This window comes from Bidens hawaiensis, unplaced genomic scaffold, assembly GCF_021521415.1.
Source record: "Bidens hawaiensis isolate Kalapana, Puna unplaced genomic scaffold, B.hawaiensis_p1.1 tig00011192_1, whole genome shotgun sequence".
Lineage (NCBI taxonomy): Eukaryota > Viridiplantae > Streptophyta > Magnoliopsida > Asterales > Asteraceae > Bidens > Bidens hawaiensis.
In genome coordinates this window covers 48,686-68,266 of record NW_027491870.1, presented here as the reverse complement: position 1 = coordinate 68,266, position 19,581 = coordinate 48,686, and the positions used below count along the sequence as shown (strand labels likewise).

General features: G+C 37.2%; 4 protein-coding genes across 4 annotated transcripts; 2 read left to right on the top strand and 2 right to left on the bottom strand.

Moving 5' to 3' along the window:
* The first annotated feature begins 729 nt into the window (after positions 1-729).
* Positions 730-1,500, top strand: LOC143537446 (uncharacterized). The gene has a single exon (XM_077031220.1). The coding sequence runs from the start codon at positions 730-732 to the stop codon at positions 1,498-1,500; it is 771 nt and encodes a 256-aa protein (XP_076887335.1).
* Positions 1,501-8,307: 6,807 nt separating this feature from the next.
* Positions 8,308-8,721, bottom strand: LOC143537445 (uncharacterized). The gene has a single exon (XM_077031219.1). The coding sequence runs from the start codon at positions 8,719-8,721 to the stop codon at positions 8,308-8,310; it is 414 nt and encodes a 137-aa protein (XP_076887334.1).
* Positions 8,722-9,434: 713 nt separating this feature from the next.
* On the bottom strand, positions 9,435-11,802 carry LOC143537471 (wound-induced basic protein). The gene is made up of 2 exons (XM_077031235.1): positions 11,676-11,802; positions 9,435-9,734 (listed from the first exon to the last, which is right to left on the bottom strand). The coding sequence occupies exons 1-2, from the start codon at positions 11,744-11,746 to the stop codon at positions 9,662-9,664; spliced, it is 144 nt and encodes a 47-aa protein (XP_076887350.1). The 5' UTR covers positions 11,747-11,802; the 3' UTR covers positions 9,435-9,661.
* Positions 11,803-14,670: 2,868 nt separating this feature from the next.
* Positions 14,671-17,190, top strand: LOC143537470 (uncharacterized). The gene is made up of 2 exons (XM_077031234.1): positions 14,671-14,981; positions 15,897-17,190. The coding sequence occupies exons 1-2, from the start codon at positions 14,743-14,745 to the stop codon at positions 17,113-17,115; spliced, it is 1,458 nt and encodes a 485-aa protein (XP_076887349.1). The 5' UTR covers positions 14,671-14,742; the 3' UTR covers positions 17,116-17,190.
* Positions 17,191-19,581: the final 2,391 nt, after the last annotated feature.

Sequence of the window (19,581 nt, the reverse complement as noted above, 5' to 3'; positions counted from 1 at the left end):
TTTTTTTCTTTAACAGAAGTTTATAAAATAACTATTTTATTGTTATTATTATCTAATGGAAGAAATTCACATAAGATCTACCAAGTTTCTTATGTGTTCTCTTAAAAGTTAAACAGAATTACAAATTTTGTCCCTTAAAATAAGACGAATTACGGTTCGTGTCCTTTTCTAAGTTTCCTTGCAGGCGGTGTACTTTAAACTTTTTTTTCCTACAAGTTATGTCCTTTACGCTAACTGGGTTAGAAAAACTCTGTTAAATCCCATCACGTGAGAAGCATGTGAGGGTAGTTTTGTCTTTTTGCCTACCCTGCAACAACTTCTTCTTCTTCTGTTTCTGTATCTATTAACACACACACATTTCATCACCATACCTCCCACTCTTCTTCTCCATCTTCTTAACCATCTACTCCTCCGCCCACTTCCTCCTCTTCCGCCACTGGACCACCACCCTTCGCCCAATCGCCGCCAGCTGCCTCATCTCACTTCTCTCTCTATGTTCTACCACACCATCACCATAACCACTCCTCAAACACCATCACCACCGCCACCATAGCTCCGCCACCAGCCACCGCTCCACCACCGCCACCATTGCAAATTTGTAATTCTGTCTTTAAACAAACAACACTCGTTACATTTGGGGATAATCTTAACTAGGGTTTACAATTCCATCCAATGCAGTTTCAATTCACCCCATCCAATCAAGAATTAACCCATATCGGTGAGTCACTCATGAATCTTGATTTAAACCAACCGCCACCGTCACCGCCGTCACAATCGCCACCTGGGTTTGAGTCTTTTTCCGATGAACATCAAAACCCACGTCGCCCAATTGAAGATCGAATTAGATTTGCAATTTGCGCGAGTTTAAGACAACCCCAATCAACGGCGTTAAATATGATGTCAGTAGATGATCCAACTGTGGGTGTTGATAGTGAGAGCTTAAGGAATTGCAAAAGGGATAAAACCCAGTTGGCGAAAGCGTTGGAAATGGATGCTGATGATAATAAGAGTGATGGTAATCATAAAGGTGGGATCTTTGATTGTAATATATGTTTGGGTATGGCTAAAGATCCGATTTTGACATGTTGTGGTCACTTGTTTTGTTGGGGGTGTTTTTATAATGTTCCGTATGTTGATTCGATTTCGAAAGAGTGTCCGGTTTGCAACGGGGAAGTGACTGATGCTAATGTTATACCCGTTTACGGGAATGGGAATGGGAGGAGTTTGGAAGGGTTGGAGTCTGATTTCGGAGTGATAATTCCGCCTAGGCCGAAGGCGCGCAGAGTGGAGAGTGTGGAACCGCGGTGTTTGGATAATAGTATTAGTCCAGTGGCGGATGCGATTAGAAACCTTAGGATCAATATGAGGAATAGAGATGCGAATTCGGTTGTTCATGCTAGTGTTAATATTCAACCGCAGGATGAAAGATATGCTGGTTCGGTTGAGATGGATATGTCGGTAACTAGCACTGGGATGAGGAGGAGACGTCGATTAAGGTGATGGAGCGGTGGCTGGTGGCGGAGCTATGGTGGCTGGTGGTGATGGTGTTTGAGGAGTGGTTATGGTGATGGTGTGGTAGAACATAGAGAGAGAAGTGAGATGAGGCAGCTGGCGGCGATTGGGCGGAGGGTGGTGGTCCAGTGGCGGAAGAGGAGGAAGTGGGCGGAGGAGTAGATGGTTAAGAAGATGGAGAAGAAGAGTGGGAGGTATGGTGATGAAATGTGTGTGTGTTAATAGATACAGAAACAGAAGAAGAAGAAGTTGTTGCAGGGTAGGCAAAAAGACAAAACTACCCTCACATGCTTCTCACGTGATCGGATTTAACAGAGTTTTTCTAACCCAGTTAGCGTAAAGGATATAACTTGTAGGAAAAAAAAGTTTAAAGTACACCGCCTGCAAGGAAACTTAGAAAAGGACACGAACCGTAATTCGTCTTATTTTAAAGGACAAAATTTGTAATTCTGTCTAAAAGTTATTAAAAGATTTATAAGCTCACTCAACCATAATAAATAATATAATAAATAATAATTAATATTAATTAAATAATAATAATAATATATGTACATGGCATTGGTATTTCACCGGGTTTTATGGGCAAGAAAATTTCTACAATAAAGATGTATGTGTAGAAGCAGTAATGATTGAAGCGGTACTCAAGCGTTGTGGGCAACGTTTTGACTCAAAACGCTAGGGAACACCGCACTTTCTGGCGTTTTGGGGATATTTTGACCTTCAAAAACCCTCACAACATTTTCTACACACCAATGGTTGAAGATGATGGTGGGGCCAAGAAGAGGAAACAGTCAATGGAGAACGAAGGTGATGGCGTTTTATCTTTTTTTCATTACGAAGATAGTCTTACATGGGTTTTAAGCTAAAAAAAGGTAATATGTGGCGAAATAAAAATGTTCCTTTAAAAGCATTAACCATTACATTTGATCTAAGTCCCTTACAATGTTTAGATTTTCTTTTTATATAAAAATATTATTTAAAGTAAAATATGTAACTAAAATGGATATTATTAATTGAAATTCTTTAAGTGGTCTAAATTTTTATTAGGGTGCTGCTAAACATATCTCATCCCACCCATTTTTACTAAACATACCCTCTTGTTTAAGTTTTACATTAATACAATTTAGACCTTTTTGGTTTGTTATCTTTTATTATCATTATTATTTTTATAAAAAGCATTTTTTTCTACTTTTATTTAACAATTTTTTTTCTATTTACCCTTTTATGTATATTTAAAAGCCTTTAATAAAAACATATTTTTTTACTTACTTAGAAAATTGTTTTTTTCTTATATGAAAAACGTTGTTTTTCCTTTTTAAAAAAATATTTTTTTTCTATACCTGTTTAAATCTTTTTTGGATGGCGTTTTTTTAAATTAAGAGAAAGATTGCATTTTTTTATAAAAAATAATATTATATTTTATAAATAAAAAGGTTAACTAACATACAACTTGATAAAAAAATTGACTATTTTCTAATGTAACATTAATCTCATGTATCCAAACCTAACAAATAAAATCAAATTGTTTTGAATACATTTTATAAAAATATAAAAAAAATATAAAAACTAGCTAGAGATCTTAAAGAAATAAAATAATAAAATCAATAACAAAAATATATAAAAACTGTAAAACAAAATAAAAATTTAATAGTTTTTAATTGATATTTTAAGAGAATTATAAAATAAAATAAGAAGGACTAACATGTCAAATACCGTGTATGAATAACAAGGGAGGGGGGTACGTTTAGCTTGACCCTTTTTATTAACATTAATTTTTTAAACTATGAGTACGTGATTTTGGTAAATTATTTAAGGAATTTAGTTATTATTGAATTAAGTGAAATTCTAAATGAGTTTTTGTCAACCTAGACTATTAACATATTTATATAGTTGCATAAAGTGTGAAACAAATATAATTTTAATTAGATTAGAAGACTATGGTAGGTTAGGTGATTTTTTTAACTGCTCTGTTAGGTCTAAAATTAAGAACATTAACAATAAAAATACTATTGTTAAATTTGGTATACTAGATTAATGACCCTTCTAGATTAACTTTTAGTCATTTATATTATTATATAAGGACAACTTTTGTGGTAACTGGGAAATAAATTATTTAGTAACAATATTTTAAATAAGTTTGGTAAAGATAAAGACTATGACTTCTAGTAACACTATTATTTACGTTTCTATGAAGTGTCTTTTAATATTTCTTTTTTTGGTGATATTACATAAACTTTTTTTTAAGTATGCAAAGTATTTTCTTAAAGTACGATTGTTTTTTTTTTTTCATATGCAATAACAACATAGAAAAAAAGTTATAATACTATTTATCACTGTGATTGGACTAAAATGTCCTTGAATGGTATGTTCTGATAATCATGCTTTACAAGAACAAGATGAAAATTACCCTTAATAATGCCTTTTCTTACCCTTTTTCTTTCAAAAAAACGCATATTTATATATAATATATGTGTCATGATAAAAATAAATAAATAAATTATTCGGTTAAATTAAAAGTGATTAGCCAACTTTTTAACTTCAGTTCATAATTTAATAAAATAAATAAATAAAATTATTCGGTTAAATTATAAACGATTAGCCAACTTTTTAACTTTAGATCATGATTTAATGAATCCCTATACAAACTAAAGCTCCTGAGTTATAAATTTAGTGATCCCAATATTTATATGAACTTGGCTACTTCAAACTATATGAAACAACTTTGTATTTGGAATCTTTTATACCGCTTGACAAAGTAGAAGACCTAGTAAACCCGCAGTGTGTAATGGTCTTGGAGTGTTCATTGGTTCATATCGCAACTTGTTTCGCCTAACAAAAATAGCTCAAAGAACATGTAGGAGGCAAATTCACATATGGTACAACCAAAGTATGATTGTTCAATTTGTTATATATATTAATTGTGACACTTATGTGAACCGTAACAGGAGAAATCGTTGTGAAGATAGTGGCTTGGTGAACACATCTGCAATCTGATCGTCAGTGGAAATGAACTGCACTGTAAGTTCTCGTTGGGCAACCTTTTCTCGGACAAAGTGAAAGTCAACTTCGACATGCTTTGTACGCGCATGAAAAACAGGATTAGCTGACAGGTACGTAGCACCAAGATTATCACACCATAAAGTAGGAACAGACTTGACAGGAACACGAAGTTCACAAAGTAGTGTTTGAAGCCATGTGAGCTCAGCTACAGTATCAGCAAGGGCTTTGTATTCAGACTCAGTTGAGGAACGAGAAACAGTCTTTTGTTTTCGTGCAGACCATGATACTAAGTTGGAGCCGAGATAGATCGCATACCCACCCGTGGATCGACGGTCGTCTAGGCACCCGGCCCAGTCAGAATCGGAGAAACCGGTCAAGAAATGGTAGGCTGAATCTGTGTAGGCATGAAGGATTGTAGCCGACCTATGCATGAGGTGTAAACCGTACTCAGCGGTTCCCTGCAAGTAACGAAGAATTCGCTTGACTGCAGACCAGTGGTTTTCAGTGGGAGAGTGCATAAATTGGCACACCTTGTTAACTGCAAAGGTAATGTCCGGACGTGTCAAAGTGACATACTGGAGGGCTCCCACAATCTGGCGATATCTAACAGGGTTGTTAAAAATGACACTATCATTCAGAGCTAGATGGGCATTAGGTGTCATAGGAGTTGTAACTGGTTTTGCAGTAGACAAGCCCGCACGTTGTAAAAGGTCAAGGATGTATTTTCTTTGTGAAAGAATCAGATCAGACCCTTTATGCACTACCTCAATACCAAGGAAATAAGACAGTTGGCCCATGTCTTGAACGGGAAAAGATTTGCTAAAACTATGTACCACTTCGTCAATAACCTGCGGGTTGTTTCCGGTCAAAATAATGTCATCGACATAGACCAACATGTACAAAAGTGTGCCTCTGTGAGAGTAAATAAACAATGAAGGATCCGTCTAGGACCCGTGAAAACCAAGAGAATGAAGAGCTGTAGACAGTCGATGGAACCAGGCTCTAGGGGCCTGCTTTAGCCCATATAGAGACTTGTGGAGCAGGCAAACATGGTTTGGTTTATTAGGATTAACGAACCCCGGTGGTTGCTGTATATAAACTGTCTCTTTGAGATCACCATGTAAGAAGGCATTTTTCACATCGAGTTGCCTGAAAGACCATTTCTGTGTAACAACTAGTGACAAAACAACACGTATGGTAGTGGATTTGACAACTGGACTGAATGTCTCTTGATAATCAATGCCTGGTTGCTGGTTAAAACCTTTAGCAACTAAGCGTGCCTTATATCGTTTTATTGCCCCATGTTGATCCCCTTTTAATTTGTATACCCACTTGCAAGCAACCAGATTGGAATTCGGGACACGTGGTACTAATGTCCAGGTACCATTCCTCATCAGTGCTGAATACTCTTCAGCCATTGCATGACGCCACTGAGGGTCCCTGTTAGCAATAGTAAAGGTTGCGGGCTCGGTTTCGAGGGAAGAGTGTTGGGTATGGAATGAGGTAGCATTATAGGGTTTGGTTTGTGTTGGATTGGGATGTAAATTGGCTTGCCTAGTGCGAGTAGGCTGAGCACTAGTGGGCTGGTTATTGTGTTGGTTAGACGGAAAAGATGGGTCAGGGGCTGTGGTCCTGGTTTGGTCACTGTTAGCGGGAGGCTGGTTGATATTTGTGACTTTGGAACGACGGTGATAAGTGTGGATAAGAGGTGGGTCGACCTGAGCTGTGGGTGTTGGAGTAGGAATAGATGTTTGATCTTGAGAGTCGGTTGTAGTTGGTGAAGGTGTGTGAACCTGAGAAGGGATGGGATATGAGGAGATGTAGGGGTCAGGATTCGGATTGAAATATGTAGGTGTTGGAGGTTTATCAAATGGGAAAGGTTGTTCATTGAATCGAACGTGACGGGCTACGTAAAGGCGATCAGTTTGTGGATCGAAACACCGGTAGCCGTAATGAGCAGTGCTATACCCAAGAAACACACAAGGTGTGGATCGGAAGTCCATTTTGTGTCGATTGTATGGACGAAGATGAGGGTAGCAGTGGCATCCAAAAACCCGAAGAAAGGAGAAAACGGGTTTATGTTTAAACACATGTTCAAAGGGTGAAGTGTTGGAGTTTGTTCGAGATGGCATTCGATTATAAGGTATACTGCGGTGTCAAAAGCAAAGTGCCAAAACCGTTGTGGAACAAGGGATTGAGCGAGTAAAGTTAAACCGGTTTCAACCACATGACGGTGTCGTCGTTCAACGACGCCATTTTGTTCACTAGTATGTGGACATGAAAGACGATGGTGGATACCTAAAGAAGAGAAGAATGGAGAAAGGCTCCGAAATTCGCCTCCCCAGTCAGTTTGGACAGATTTTAATTTGGTTTGAAATTGTCGTTCAACCATTACAAGGAATCGTTTAAAAGTGGCATACACATCAGATTTTAGTTTCAAAGGAAAGATCCACATAAAACTAGAGTAATGATCAACACACAATAAAAAATAATTATGGCCATCAAAGGAAGTAACTGGAGTAGGGCCCCATACATCACAAAAAACTAAATCCAAAATGTGTGAACTTTTATAAACAGATGGTAAATGAAGTTTAGACGATTTCCCAACAGAACATGAATCACAAAAAGTACTAGAACATTTATTTTGCAAAGGTAAATGATATTTAGATAACATGAACTTCAAAAGCTCTGGATGTGGATGTCCAAGTCTTTGATGCCATGTGGTAGAAGAAGCACGAGCGGTAGAAAAAGCTACTTTGGAAATAGGTTGACTATGAGGAACACTAAAAGAATAGAGACCACCATTACTTGGACCCGTGAGGAGGGCAACGTGTGTAAACTTGTCATTCACAGCAAAGAAAGAAGAGTGAAATTCAAAGTAGACATGATTATCAAGACAAAATTTTTGAACAGAAAGTAGGTTTTGTTTTATTTCAGGTACGTGAAGTATGTCTTTAAGGTTAAAGGTTTTGTTTGGTGAGTAAAATTGTGAGTGACCAATATTTAGTATGGGTAAACCCTTACCATTGCCAACGTGAAGATTGTCCTCACCATAGTAGGCGTCCGAGTTATCGAGGCTAAATAGATCTGGTGCAACATGGTGGCTAGAACCAGTATCTGGAAGCCATGAAGTTGATGCTTGTGAGCGGTATTCTGTAAAGTTGGCCGAAGGTGATTGTCTCGTCCTCGTAGTTGTAGGATCACGGTTAGGACATTGAGACGGAATGTGACCAATCCCACACCTGTTACATGTGCCAAAAACAGTGTTTTGATTTGAAGCCCAAGTAAATTGATTACGGTTTCCTCCTCGTTGAGTTCTATTGTTGTAGTTTCCTCGTCCACGCCTAAAGTCACGTCCACGGCCACGATTATTCATTGAACTGTTAGTATAAAAGGCTTGGGCATTACTAGGTTGAACATGAAGACCAAGTTGTGACAGAAGCTGCTGAATAGCTTGAAATTGATCTGGTGAAGCCGTGGGCAAAGTGGGATCAGTGGCAGCAGAGGTGCGGCTGTTTGTGACAGCCGTGAATGCTTGAGCTAGAGACATGTCGGCTGGTTTCTTGATCATATAATCATGGTCAGCGAGCAGCGCATGCAGTTCTATAAAGGCTATGGTAGATTGACGACCAAGAAGGGTTGACTTAAAACCGTTGTACTCTTCTCTAAGGCCTGAGAGAACTAACATGACCAGATCTTTCTCCTTCATGGGTTCACCAATGTTTGCAAGTGCATCGGAATATTCTTGAGCCCTGGTTAGATATGCGGACGAGGTTTCATCTCCAGTTTAAGAAGCTAGGTTTTTAGGGTATATTCTCTAGAAGCTGTATAAGGAGCATAAGCACGCTCAAGTGATAACCAAAGATCACGAGATGTATGCCCATGAACATGCTGGAACGACGCCTCAGAGATGGTAGATATAATTAACATTCGGACATGAGCATCATTCGAAACCCATTTTGAAAAATTAGGGTTGGGTTGAGACGTTGGTGGGGTTGTTTCTTTACCCGAGACTGTTGCAGTAGTTTGTATTGTTTCTGCTGGACACAATATGGTTCCATCGACATAACCAAACAGGTTATTTGTAACCAAAAACGGTTGTATCATCGCCTTCCAGTAACCATAATTGGTTGGCGATAGAGTGAATCCAAACTTGTGAGAGTTGTGTGCTGTTTTGTCGGTTGTAGTGATTGCAACAAGAAGGGCCATTGTTTGGCTGAGTAGAAGCTTGCTATATTGAAGAGGAGGAAGGCAAAAAAATCGGTGTTTTAGGGTTTGGTGAGCGACGACAGGAAGACAGGTAGTTGATTTCATTAGGGAATTGAATTGCAGGAAGGTCAGCAGGTCAGGTAGTCCTTAGGCCGTTGAGCGAAACTCTTGGCATCCTCCTCTTATGAGGAGGCTCTGATACCAAGTTAAACTTGGTAATCAGTAATTGTATTATTGTGTCAATCGATGATTACAATAGGAGATTATATAAGACATATATTTGCACTCTAATCCCTCTAATATAAACATTTATATAAAACAATCTTAATTGTCTAATAGTCCGGTTCTAGGTTCGGGTTTTTTTGGTGCACCTCTAGAATTGCCTAGCATTTGAAAAAACTTAAAAAATTAAAAAGATATTGTTATTCTATCACCATCAATCCACCACAGATAGCAATAATTATAAACCTTTGACCTTTACATTACAAAAAAATTGACCACTTTCTCATCACTTCATCATTAAAAAAAAGCCGTAACATAATGTTGATTGGCAATGAACCTCAGATAAAGCAAGTTGAACATTATTATTTCTTAATAAAGAACAGCTTCTAAGAACAAACAGCTATTCCCATTTCACAGATACAATGATTGCATAATATGGTTATTTTGCAATTAAAATGCCTGCATAGTTAAACATCCATAAACCATTGTACCAATAGAAATCATTCAGGTTATGTTTTCATTAGCAACATCATTATCTGCTTTTAAACATTTCAAACAAACACAATCTTTTTTAACAACATTATGTCATTATCCAACATTACCTAAAGAAAATCAACAGAAACAAGAGTCTAAGGATGATAAGGACTCCATAACAGCAGAATGAATAACAAAAAAGAAACAAGCAACACCTTACATGTGTCTAGTTGATAAAAGATTATTACTCGTTCATGACGGGTTTGTTTTCATTAGCTTTCGGCTTGTGCTCTTTTGGTCTTTGCTCCTCAGTTTTCCTGTAAAAACAAATAATAATGTAAAGAGTTAACTTGACATGCATTATAATTGTGTGTAGCTTACTAAACAATTATCTTTAAAACAAGAAAGTTGCTTATGTAGCACTGGTAAGTTGAACCGAAGGGTTACCCTTAGTTCAAGTCACCAGTTACAAGTCATGTGATACATAAGATGGGTTAATTTTACTGGTTTTATACGTTTAAAGATTATGACTTTAGCTTGATACACACAATTAAGAATTGTATCAAGTTCTTTACATTTAGGTGCAATTAAATTTGAAAGACCATAATAAGATCAATCACATATAACCAAACAAGAGTGAATCAATCATAATCCAATAAGACATACTATGCCCTCAAAGCCCAAATCGTATAACCAGTTTAGCTGTTGGATCTCTACAAAAAGAAAGTGAACAAGACTTTGCAAACTGTTTTAATTATTTGAGTAATACTTAGAAAGTTACAACATTATACATGTTTAAAGAAGCTTATATAAAGCCAACTTTAGTTTGAAAATTAATTAGAATATACTTCAAAGCAAAAGGAAGACAAGTAACCAAAAGAGGCATCCGTTTTCTCTGTAAAAACATTGACTTTTTGACTTTCAGTTTCTCTAATTCTTTTCTTCATCTCGATGTAAATCATACCAATAATCAAGATACATATTACACAAAGATAGTTCGAAATCTAATTAAGTACACTCTCACATATACTAATTCAGTATTCACAAATTCAGCCCAAATATAAGCATTTCAATCATCGATGCACCTATCAATTAACCAAACGTCTATCAATCCTTATTAAGCTCATTCAGTACAAGAAACAGGGACATTCAATGTCATACATGCTGAAATCAGAATATAAATCAAGGGGTGCATACAAGCCAAGTTGCTCGCGAGCTACCCAAGCTCGGTTTGATAAAAAGCTGGAAACGAGTCAAGCTTTTTCGAAAAGCTCGTTTAGTTATTGAGCCGAAGCCTGAGACTTGTATAGGAAGCTCGTTTAGGATTGTCGAGCCTTAACGAGCCTTGTGTATTTTTAAGTTTTACTTCTTTTAAAACTTCTAAGTATTAATATCGCACAGCACAACTAAAGGTTCTTCTCAAAATATATAAATTTTTAAAAACGTATATAAATTAATTATAAATAACCAATGAATTGAGTTCGATCTTGAAAAAACAACTCGATAGCCGAGCTACAGCTCTCATAAGTCAAAAAAAGCTGAGTTTGAGCTCTCGTAAGTCAAAACAAGCTGAGCTTGAGCTCTCGTCATTCAAAGCGTGCATAGCTCAAGAATAAGTCAAAATGAGTTGAGCTAACGTTAGTCGAAGCAAGCAGACCTCGAGCCAAGTCTATCTCAAATTATTGCAAGTCAAAATAAGCAAAGCTTGAGTTCTCGTCAGTCAAAACGGGCCAAGCTTGATTTCTCGTCAGTCAAAACGAGCCAAGCTCGAGCTCGAGTAAGTCAAAACAAGCCAAGCTCGAGCTCCCGTTGATCAAAACGGGCCAAACTCGAGCTCGAGTAAATCAAAACGAGCCAAGCTCAAGCTCGAGCTTTCGTTGATCAAAACATGCCAAGCTCAAGCGCAAGTCAGTCAAAAATAGACAAGGTTCGAGCTCAAGCTCTCGTTCGCCAAAATGAACCAGACTCAAACTGTAATCATTCAAAACGAGTCGAGCTCGAGGTCTCGCCGGTCAAAATGAGCCGAACTCTCATCAGTCAACACGAGCGGATAGGCTCAAATAACAAATAACAATTTCCTAGTAACAACAATCAATAAAAAATTAAGAATCATTACAAGTATTTACAACCACTCGATACGTATCAAATAACAAATAAACCAACACACGAATACTCAAATCATATAACACAGCTTACATCATCAACAAACAATACAATATACACAAACCCTAGGTCAAATTGAATAAAGCAAAACATACCTCTTATCAGATGAGCCTCCTTTCTGGCTAAGGAAGGATCGGAACAACGGAGAGTTAACGTCGTAAATCATTGTCTGTAGATGGAAATTGATATACTTTTTCAATATAATAATAATAATAATACGACTTCGGCGTCTTCTAAAACCCTAATTTTGTAAAGCTGCTTTGGATTTATAGGGGAAATGGAGTTTCCGGGTCGAACCCGAACCCGGATTATAACTCCAAATACGGGCTAAAAATTGCTTTACTCATGTTACATATTTAGTCCTTAACTTTCAAATATAACAAGTATGATCCAAATAGTTTGTTATGAATAACACTTTATGGTTTTGCTAACGCGGATGGTTGTTAAAATTTTTAGTTACGTTGGTGTTTTAGACGTTTAGTAAGTTTATTGTTAATGGTTACGAGCTTTCTCAATGGTTGTCATTGTTTTTATAGCTAAGATTAATGTTTAGTTGCGAGGTTTTTTGTTATTGTTTTTTGAGTGGTTGGTCAATCATCATGTTGTTTACTTTGTTGTTGATAATTTATAAACATACAATTTCGGAGGAATTGTGTTACAGTTGTTTGTACACTTTGCTTGACTAATTGTAATAAGAGGTTTGGGTTTCCCTCTGTTGTGTCAAAGAGAATGATTTCCGTAATGGAATCGGAAAATTCTGTAACTCTCCTAAAGGTTCGGTTTAGTTATCTACAAAATCCTGTTTGCTCTTTTTGCAATTATTGGATACCTAATTTGACAGAATGATATGTTAAGGCTAAGATTTACTTTTCATTGTTGATGACATTTGTTATTGTTTCTAATTGGTTTTTGTTGTAGCTTGACAGTGATGATGGACTTTTAATTCTCTAGAAGAATAACTGAAGAGGAAGAATCTCATTGTCGGTCGTCTATCCTTGCCCGGTTATGATCGGTATTACCATCCGTGTTACCTATGGTTCTTGATGATGTGCCACCCGGTATTACCGTTTGGGAACAGTATGATGAAGATTGGTGTGGTTTGTTTATGTTAATTTTGAATAAAAGAATGTGGGGTTTCTTTGCAATTTTTGATGTCCATCTGTCCATGGTTTGAAATTGTTCTAAAAAGCTTAGGTCAGTTGCACTTTTAATGTAAAAATGTGTTCTTGATCATCCGCGGCTATGATGCTTGTCTGAGCTGTTGTTAATTGTTGCATATATCATATTGTTAGTAGTGCATTGATTCCAGGTTTGGATTCAGAACCCTTGCAGTTGGTTTATTGCTTGAATCTACGGTATAATTATAGGCTATGATGACGTCTCGCTGTTTGGCGAGGCAACCAACGTTGCAGCCATACCGGAGATCTGAGCCTTGAATTCGATTTATTTTAAAGTTTGGTTATATGCATTTACGTTTGTAGTTGCATTACCATTTTTTAAATGTTTACGGGTTTCTTTTGCTTTGTCACAAACCGTAAGTAACATTCAACTCTACCGCCCACAACGCGGTAACATTGTGGTTGTTTTCTACTCTAAAATAGTTGGGTTACCTAATACCGAAATTAGGCGTAAGTTGGCTACCACAAATGGTAAATACGGTTCTTTCTGCCCTTAGGACTCGGTTACTGGATGAGCATTGGATAAACTTTGGTCGACTTTTTGATTTAGTTAGGTGTGAAAATTATTGCTAAATTCATTACACCTTTTTCAAGCTTTTATATTATTAATTAAAATTAGTTGTTTCCAAGGCATGAATAAGGAAATCTCAACTTAGAAGTCTTTAAATCCTGCAGACATATATAAGAGAGTCAGGTAATGGCGTAAATCCATTAATAAGAGAGTAAGGTAGTAATAGATAAATGACAAAACTATGTTTTACAACCCCTACAATGGTAACAAAATTACTACTGTCTTCAGAAACAATTTGACTAAGTGATCCGATTTTGTTTTCTTTTGTTTGGTTACAATTTAACACCCCTGAGTTGCGATTTTTGGTTTGGTTACAATTTGACAACCCTGCCCCCGCAACGCGGGGGGGGGGGGGGGGGGGAGGGGGTACTCTTACTAGTGATAACCTAAGATTTGATATTGAACCTCTTTGAATATGATGATGAGATATTTGAAAATTATTACTTTTGACTTGTATTCGTTCGTTTGTTTAGTTGTATTACAAAAGATGCATACAAAATTATTAATTTTAAAAATAAAGATATAAAAATAAAAATGAGTTGTGCACATGCTTTACTCGTTCTATGATGCTCTTGTAAATTTATACTACTTGTTGCATACTCGTGTAATGTAATATTCTAGTCAATGAAGCTCTAACACCTCTGCATTACTATCGTGTACGAAAAAGCTATACGTACAGCCCTCCACGATCTTCAGAAGCTGATGTCTAGGGTTGTAAATGAATCGACATTTGTTTAATAAATGAACTAACAAGAACACAAAAATATTCGTTCAGTGAGCTTCACGAGCATTCGATAATGTATTCGTCGAGGTTCGTACGTTTACGTCCGTCCAATTACGTTTGTTTACGTTAGTGCGGTTACGTGCGTTTACATACACATGTTTGTTTTTCAAAATGTAAATACTATTATTATTTTTATATTTTGTTACCTTTACTATTTTGATATGCTTATAATAATAATTACTAATTTAAGATTTGTTTTTATAATATGGTATAATTCTGGATTTGTGCTCATTTGTGTCTGGTTCGGTTCGTTTGTGTTCATGAGTGTTCATTTTACAAAATTAATGAACTTTAATGAACTGTCACGAATAAGCTAGACGAACAAAAACACGGAGTTTCAATTGATAAAGTGCTCATAAACTGTGTGTTTGTCTGACAAAAGCTTAATAGACGTGCACCAACGTAGTCTCGCACAGTTTTTATACTCGGTATGTTATAAAAACAAAGTTATACTTTATTATCACGCCGAATTCAAATACCCTCGAGCGCCTCTTTTTCAAACTACAGTTGTCATCGAACAGCAGCAGTTGCAGTTGCAGTCGCAGGTTTACTCACTATCTCTCGATTCACCCACCAATGTCTTCTTACTGGATCTGAACAATTATTATACCAATTTCAAACCAACAACAATGGGAGTGTTAAAAGAGTCTTGGTGCTTCTGTAACGGCATATGTAAATCAGAAAAAACCAAATCCGCTATATTTTCCGGCAAAGCTCCGTCAATGGCTCGAATTAACACCGGCACCGGGTTTCTTATTCACCGGAACCTTCTTCTTACTACTCACGCTGTTATTCCTTCTCTAGCCGCAGCTGAAGCCGCCGATATCCGCCTTCATAACGGTCCCCAAGTTTCACTTTTTCCTCAAAGGTACACACAGATTATTATTATTATTATTATTTAATTGATGGGTTTGTGATTGTGATTGTGTATGTGATGTTGATCGAATTGGGTGGTAGTAATATTGGGTCGGAATGTTGGGTTTCGGTTTCATAAACCCTAAATGTTTAATTTTGTTTGAATTTTGACTTAATAGAGCACATGGGGTTTAGCCGGGGCGGTTGGATACCGACTAGCGATTAATCGGGATTAGTTTTATATAGATTAACTTTTTCAAATTAAGTATAATTTTTCAAATACTTAAAAAGATTTTGACCTGCTTTGACCGATTTTGACTGAAACTTGACCGATTTTGACCGAAATTTGACCCCTTTTGACCTGCTTTGACCAATTTTCTAAAGAGCTCGAGCCGGTCTCATGAGTTGTTTTTTTCAAGCTTGGGCTCAGCTTGTGTGTTATTTATTAATTAATTTATATCCGTTTCTAATTATTTTTATATACTCTGATAAAAACCTTAAACGAGCCAAAGTGCGACTTGAGCTTGGCTGTGCAGTGTGAAATTAATACATAGAGTCCAAAAGAGATCAAATTTAAAAATACACAGCCTAAACGAGCTTCCTGTACAAGGCTCGAGCTCAGACTTGATAACTAAACAAGCTTTATTTTTTATAAGTATTCCTTAAAAAAAAAGCCTACACAAGCTTTATTAGATGCTCAGGCTCGGCTCGAACTCGAAAAAGTTTGGCTCGTTTTGAGCCTTTTATCTATCTGAGCTCGAGTAGCCCGCGAGCAGCTTGGCTTGTTTGCACAACTAGATTTTAGGCGCTGGCTAGGTGAAATCGAATTAGTAGCCCTCCGAATTCTGATTAATCCTGATAAATCGACGCCTAATTGCGATTTTTACAACACTGATTATATACTTATATATTATGTACTCATCAACAGGTTCTTCATCACTAGCTCGATCCTTGACTTAACCATAGTATGGTTAGACGCTAGTGACGCAGACTCAACTACCTCGAGCCAACAATCTCATTATCTGAAACCATGTTCGAAACCAAATCTAGACCTCGGTTGTATGGTCTACTTGTTAGGATACACCGCAAACAACGAGCTAACCATTGGTGAAGGAAAGGTGGTTATAGCCACAGACAACCTTATTAAAGTTAGCCCAGATGGTCAAACCTGGACCCCTGGTTCAGCCGGTTTCGACATACACGGTAACCTTTCGTTCTTGGTCTGTAACCCCATGAAGCTTGCCACGTCAGACGCCACAAGATCATCATCAACTTCATCTTCTACATCATCTGTTGAGAAGAATAATGGAACTCAGTTTGGTATTCCGATTTATATAATATATGATTGGTTGAATCAGCATTGGGAAGGAAGTCTTGATGATTTTGTAAGTAAACCGAAGCTTCCAATTATTAGGTTGATCGCATCGGCCCAAAAGAGTGAGTACTCGTGTTCTTCGTTTACCAGAAGACGGGTTTTTAAAATGACTGAAAATGATGACGTGGATCAACCCGGGTCTAGTTCTTCCCAAGATGAAACTCTACCTGTTAATGTTACGACTCACGCACAGGGGATCCCGACTCCCGAGATTTACGAGTCGCCAAAATTGACCTCCAACCCGTTAGCCGAAAAAGCCCAAACTCGAATCTTGGACACTAACTTTCCACCAAGTGAAGTGAAATCAAATTCAAAGTCAAAGTCAAACATGATAGCTGAAGCTGAGATTGAGTCAACGGGATCGGTAAACGGGGCCCACAGCGAGGTTCAGTCATGTGCGTCCCCGATTGAGTTAGCCCAGGGGCAAAATGGGTATTCCAGTGACGGACAGACGACAATGTACTCTGCAGAAACAGCCGAGAGCCGTAATTTCCCGAGCCCAAAAGAAGGTCGATTTAATAATCAGCAGGTCGGGAGGAGCCAGAGCTGTGTAAATTACAACCGATGGGGGTCGGGTCCAGGTTCGGTTCAGAGGAATCCGCTTGCACGACGAGCTACGTATGGTTATTCACAAGCTACAACGTCACAAAGGAGTAATGACTATTATAGCCCTACCGTGTCGTCAATCATGAAAAAACAGAATAACTCTGAGCGGTTGCCTAATAAGCAGAGACCAAGTGCTGCACGTTCATCTCCAAAATGGGCGTTTTAGCTTCGATTTTTTATGTAAAATGTATCATTTTATATGTTTGTGTTTCATTTTTGAGCATAATGGAAATCTTTATAAAAAGTTGACAGTTGACATGAAAGAGTCCTATGTGGGCCCGGTTCGTCAAATTTTATTCGGTTTTGCCATAAACAAGACTTTCTTGTTGAGCAAAGCCACACAAATTAATAGTTAAACATGATACAAACAATCATTATGGACAAAACAAACTCAAAATAATATTGCTACTAAATCTTGAATACTAGAATGATTCTAAGTATGGGTTGGTGACGCGCGTAAGGCAAGGTGTACCGCCACTCGGACTTGTGTTAAACCATCCATGCTCCTCCAACAACCACTCAACCAGATTCCCGACAACATAAGGCACACCCGACACTGATACTGCAATGATAATGTAGTATACGACTGTCTTAAAGTAGTCAAAAACCGTGCACTTGTTGATATAAGCTTTGATTATTGCCAATAACGTGACGCATATAAGAGATACGGCTGCAATCACCACGAGTGCAAAGTCCTTATCTTTGGTCTCGTGATATGAGTGCCTGTATGTAATTGGTGGGACCGCCCCGAACACGAGGAAAGATAGTACTGCGATGAGCGCATGTAGTGGTAAATTGTTTACTTGTCCGAGTAGCTCTTTGTACTTTTTATTTATTGCTTTGTTTGTTTCTTGGTCCGAGCGGTTCTTGTAGCAATCGTCTCTAAGGTCCCAAAGCTGAGGGTATGTTTGCTTTAATCAAACGTGTCGTTTTAAAGTTTGTAAGATGTTTAAACACACGGGTTTTACTTATTTTACTTACATTGTGACCGATGATGAAGACCCCACCGATTAGACATCCGAGTGCCAAAGATACGATATTCACTATACAAATTGAAATATCTTTTTCTTGTTATTTATGTATTTTATAATGCAAATCTCAATCACTTAAACAAGAACTGATCAAAACTTACAAGTAGTGGCATTATAAGCGGAAGCAGATACCACAACACTTAAGCTTGCAATCACCTCCATTAAACCGCCATAAACAATACTCTTTAAGATCTCTGCAACAATGCCCTCATAACCGAGACATGTCCTTCCTCTAAAACGTGCAACAGGTATGAGTTCTGCATTATAAGCGTGACTACATGAAAAACAACATATACGCAAACTTTGAGCTCTTTATATAATTTGTTTTCGAGTTGTTACCTGGTTTGTTCTCAATGATGATCGTCGTATCATCATTCGAAGATTCAGGTATATCCGAAGAAAGTATATGGTAAGTTCCTGAAAATAAAAATAAATACATTAAAACAAAGCTAAAAGCATTTCAACTTTTCAAAACTGCATATTGCATAAATTAATAAAATTATTGTTTCTAGATATTGAACACTTCACCTTGGTTAATAGAAGCAGTCTCGGTGACATATTTAGGAGCTTGAACTTGATGTGAACTTATTATGGACTGCCGATTCACGTACAATGGTTCTAGTAGCTCGGGATCTTTCAGTTTCAGATCCTCAACTTGACCGAAACTTATTATAGATTGTCGGTTAACATATAATGGTTCCGGTTGCAGCTGAGGATCTTCTAGTTTCATGTTGTTCCGTGCTACATAATCAGGAGCTTGAACTTGTTCTGAACTTAATATGGACTCGCGATTCACAAACAACGCTGAGTCTCGTTGCAAAGGATCTTCTTGTTTCGAATCTTTTTGTTCATTCCCGACAACCCAAACCATACTAAAACAAGATTCTGTTTATTTTCAAGCAAAGTTTCAGATAGAATTAATGAAACCGAAACCCGATAACTTAAATTAATATTTAGTAATATTATATTACCACTTTCATGAGTTGCAAGTTTCTGTTTTTGTTCACCATCAGATGATCTTTTTCGGAAAATATTGAATCCGTTAAAACAACCGTCGTCTGTTTAAGAAAGATTCGATCAGTTGGTGCAAAATATATGTAACAAACAATATTGTTTTTACCTGAGCAAGTGAACAAACTTGAGCATGAAAAACATCCGACAAAATCTTTTCGTTCGTGTTCAGGCTCGGTTGGTCGACGTAAGAACACTTTTCTACGAAGAATAACTTTCGTAATTTCAGACTTGCAGTTTGGACAATGCATAGAATGTGTTGCAAGCTTCGGTTTCACTTTTTCAAATTCTAACTCCACTGTTTCCTCTTCAACAACTTGTCCAATGTCGTTAGAACTTTCTCCGGTTTTGTGTAAGATTTCACCTTCTCTATTCGTGGCGATAGATTCCAACGCCAGCCACCATTGCTCCGCCCCGTCATCAGCCATAACTCTTCTTGATCAATTATGCTTTTTCCAAAGTCTATGTTTGAAATTAAGTTAATAATAATAATAAATTAGTTGTCATAAACTAATAGTTTCACATGATTTGTTTATGTTTATCATATAAAACCAAGATCAATTATTTTACAATAAGCTTAGTCCCATATT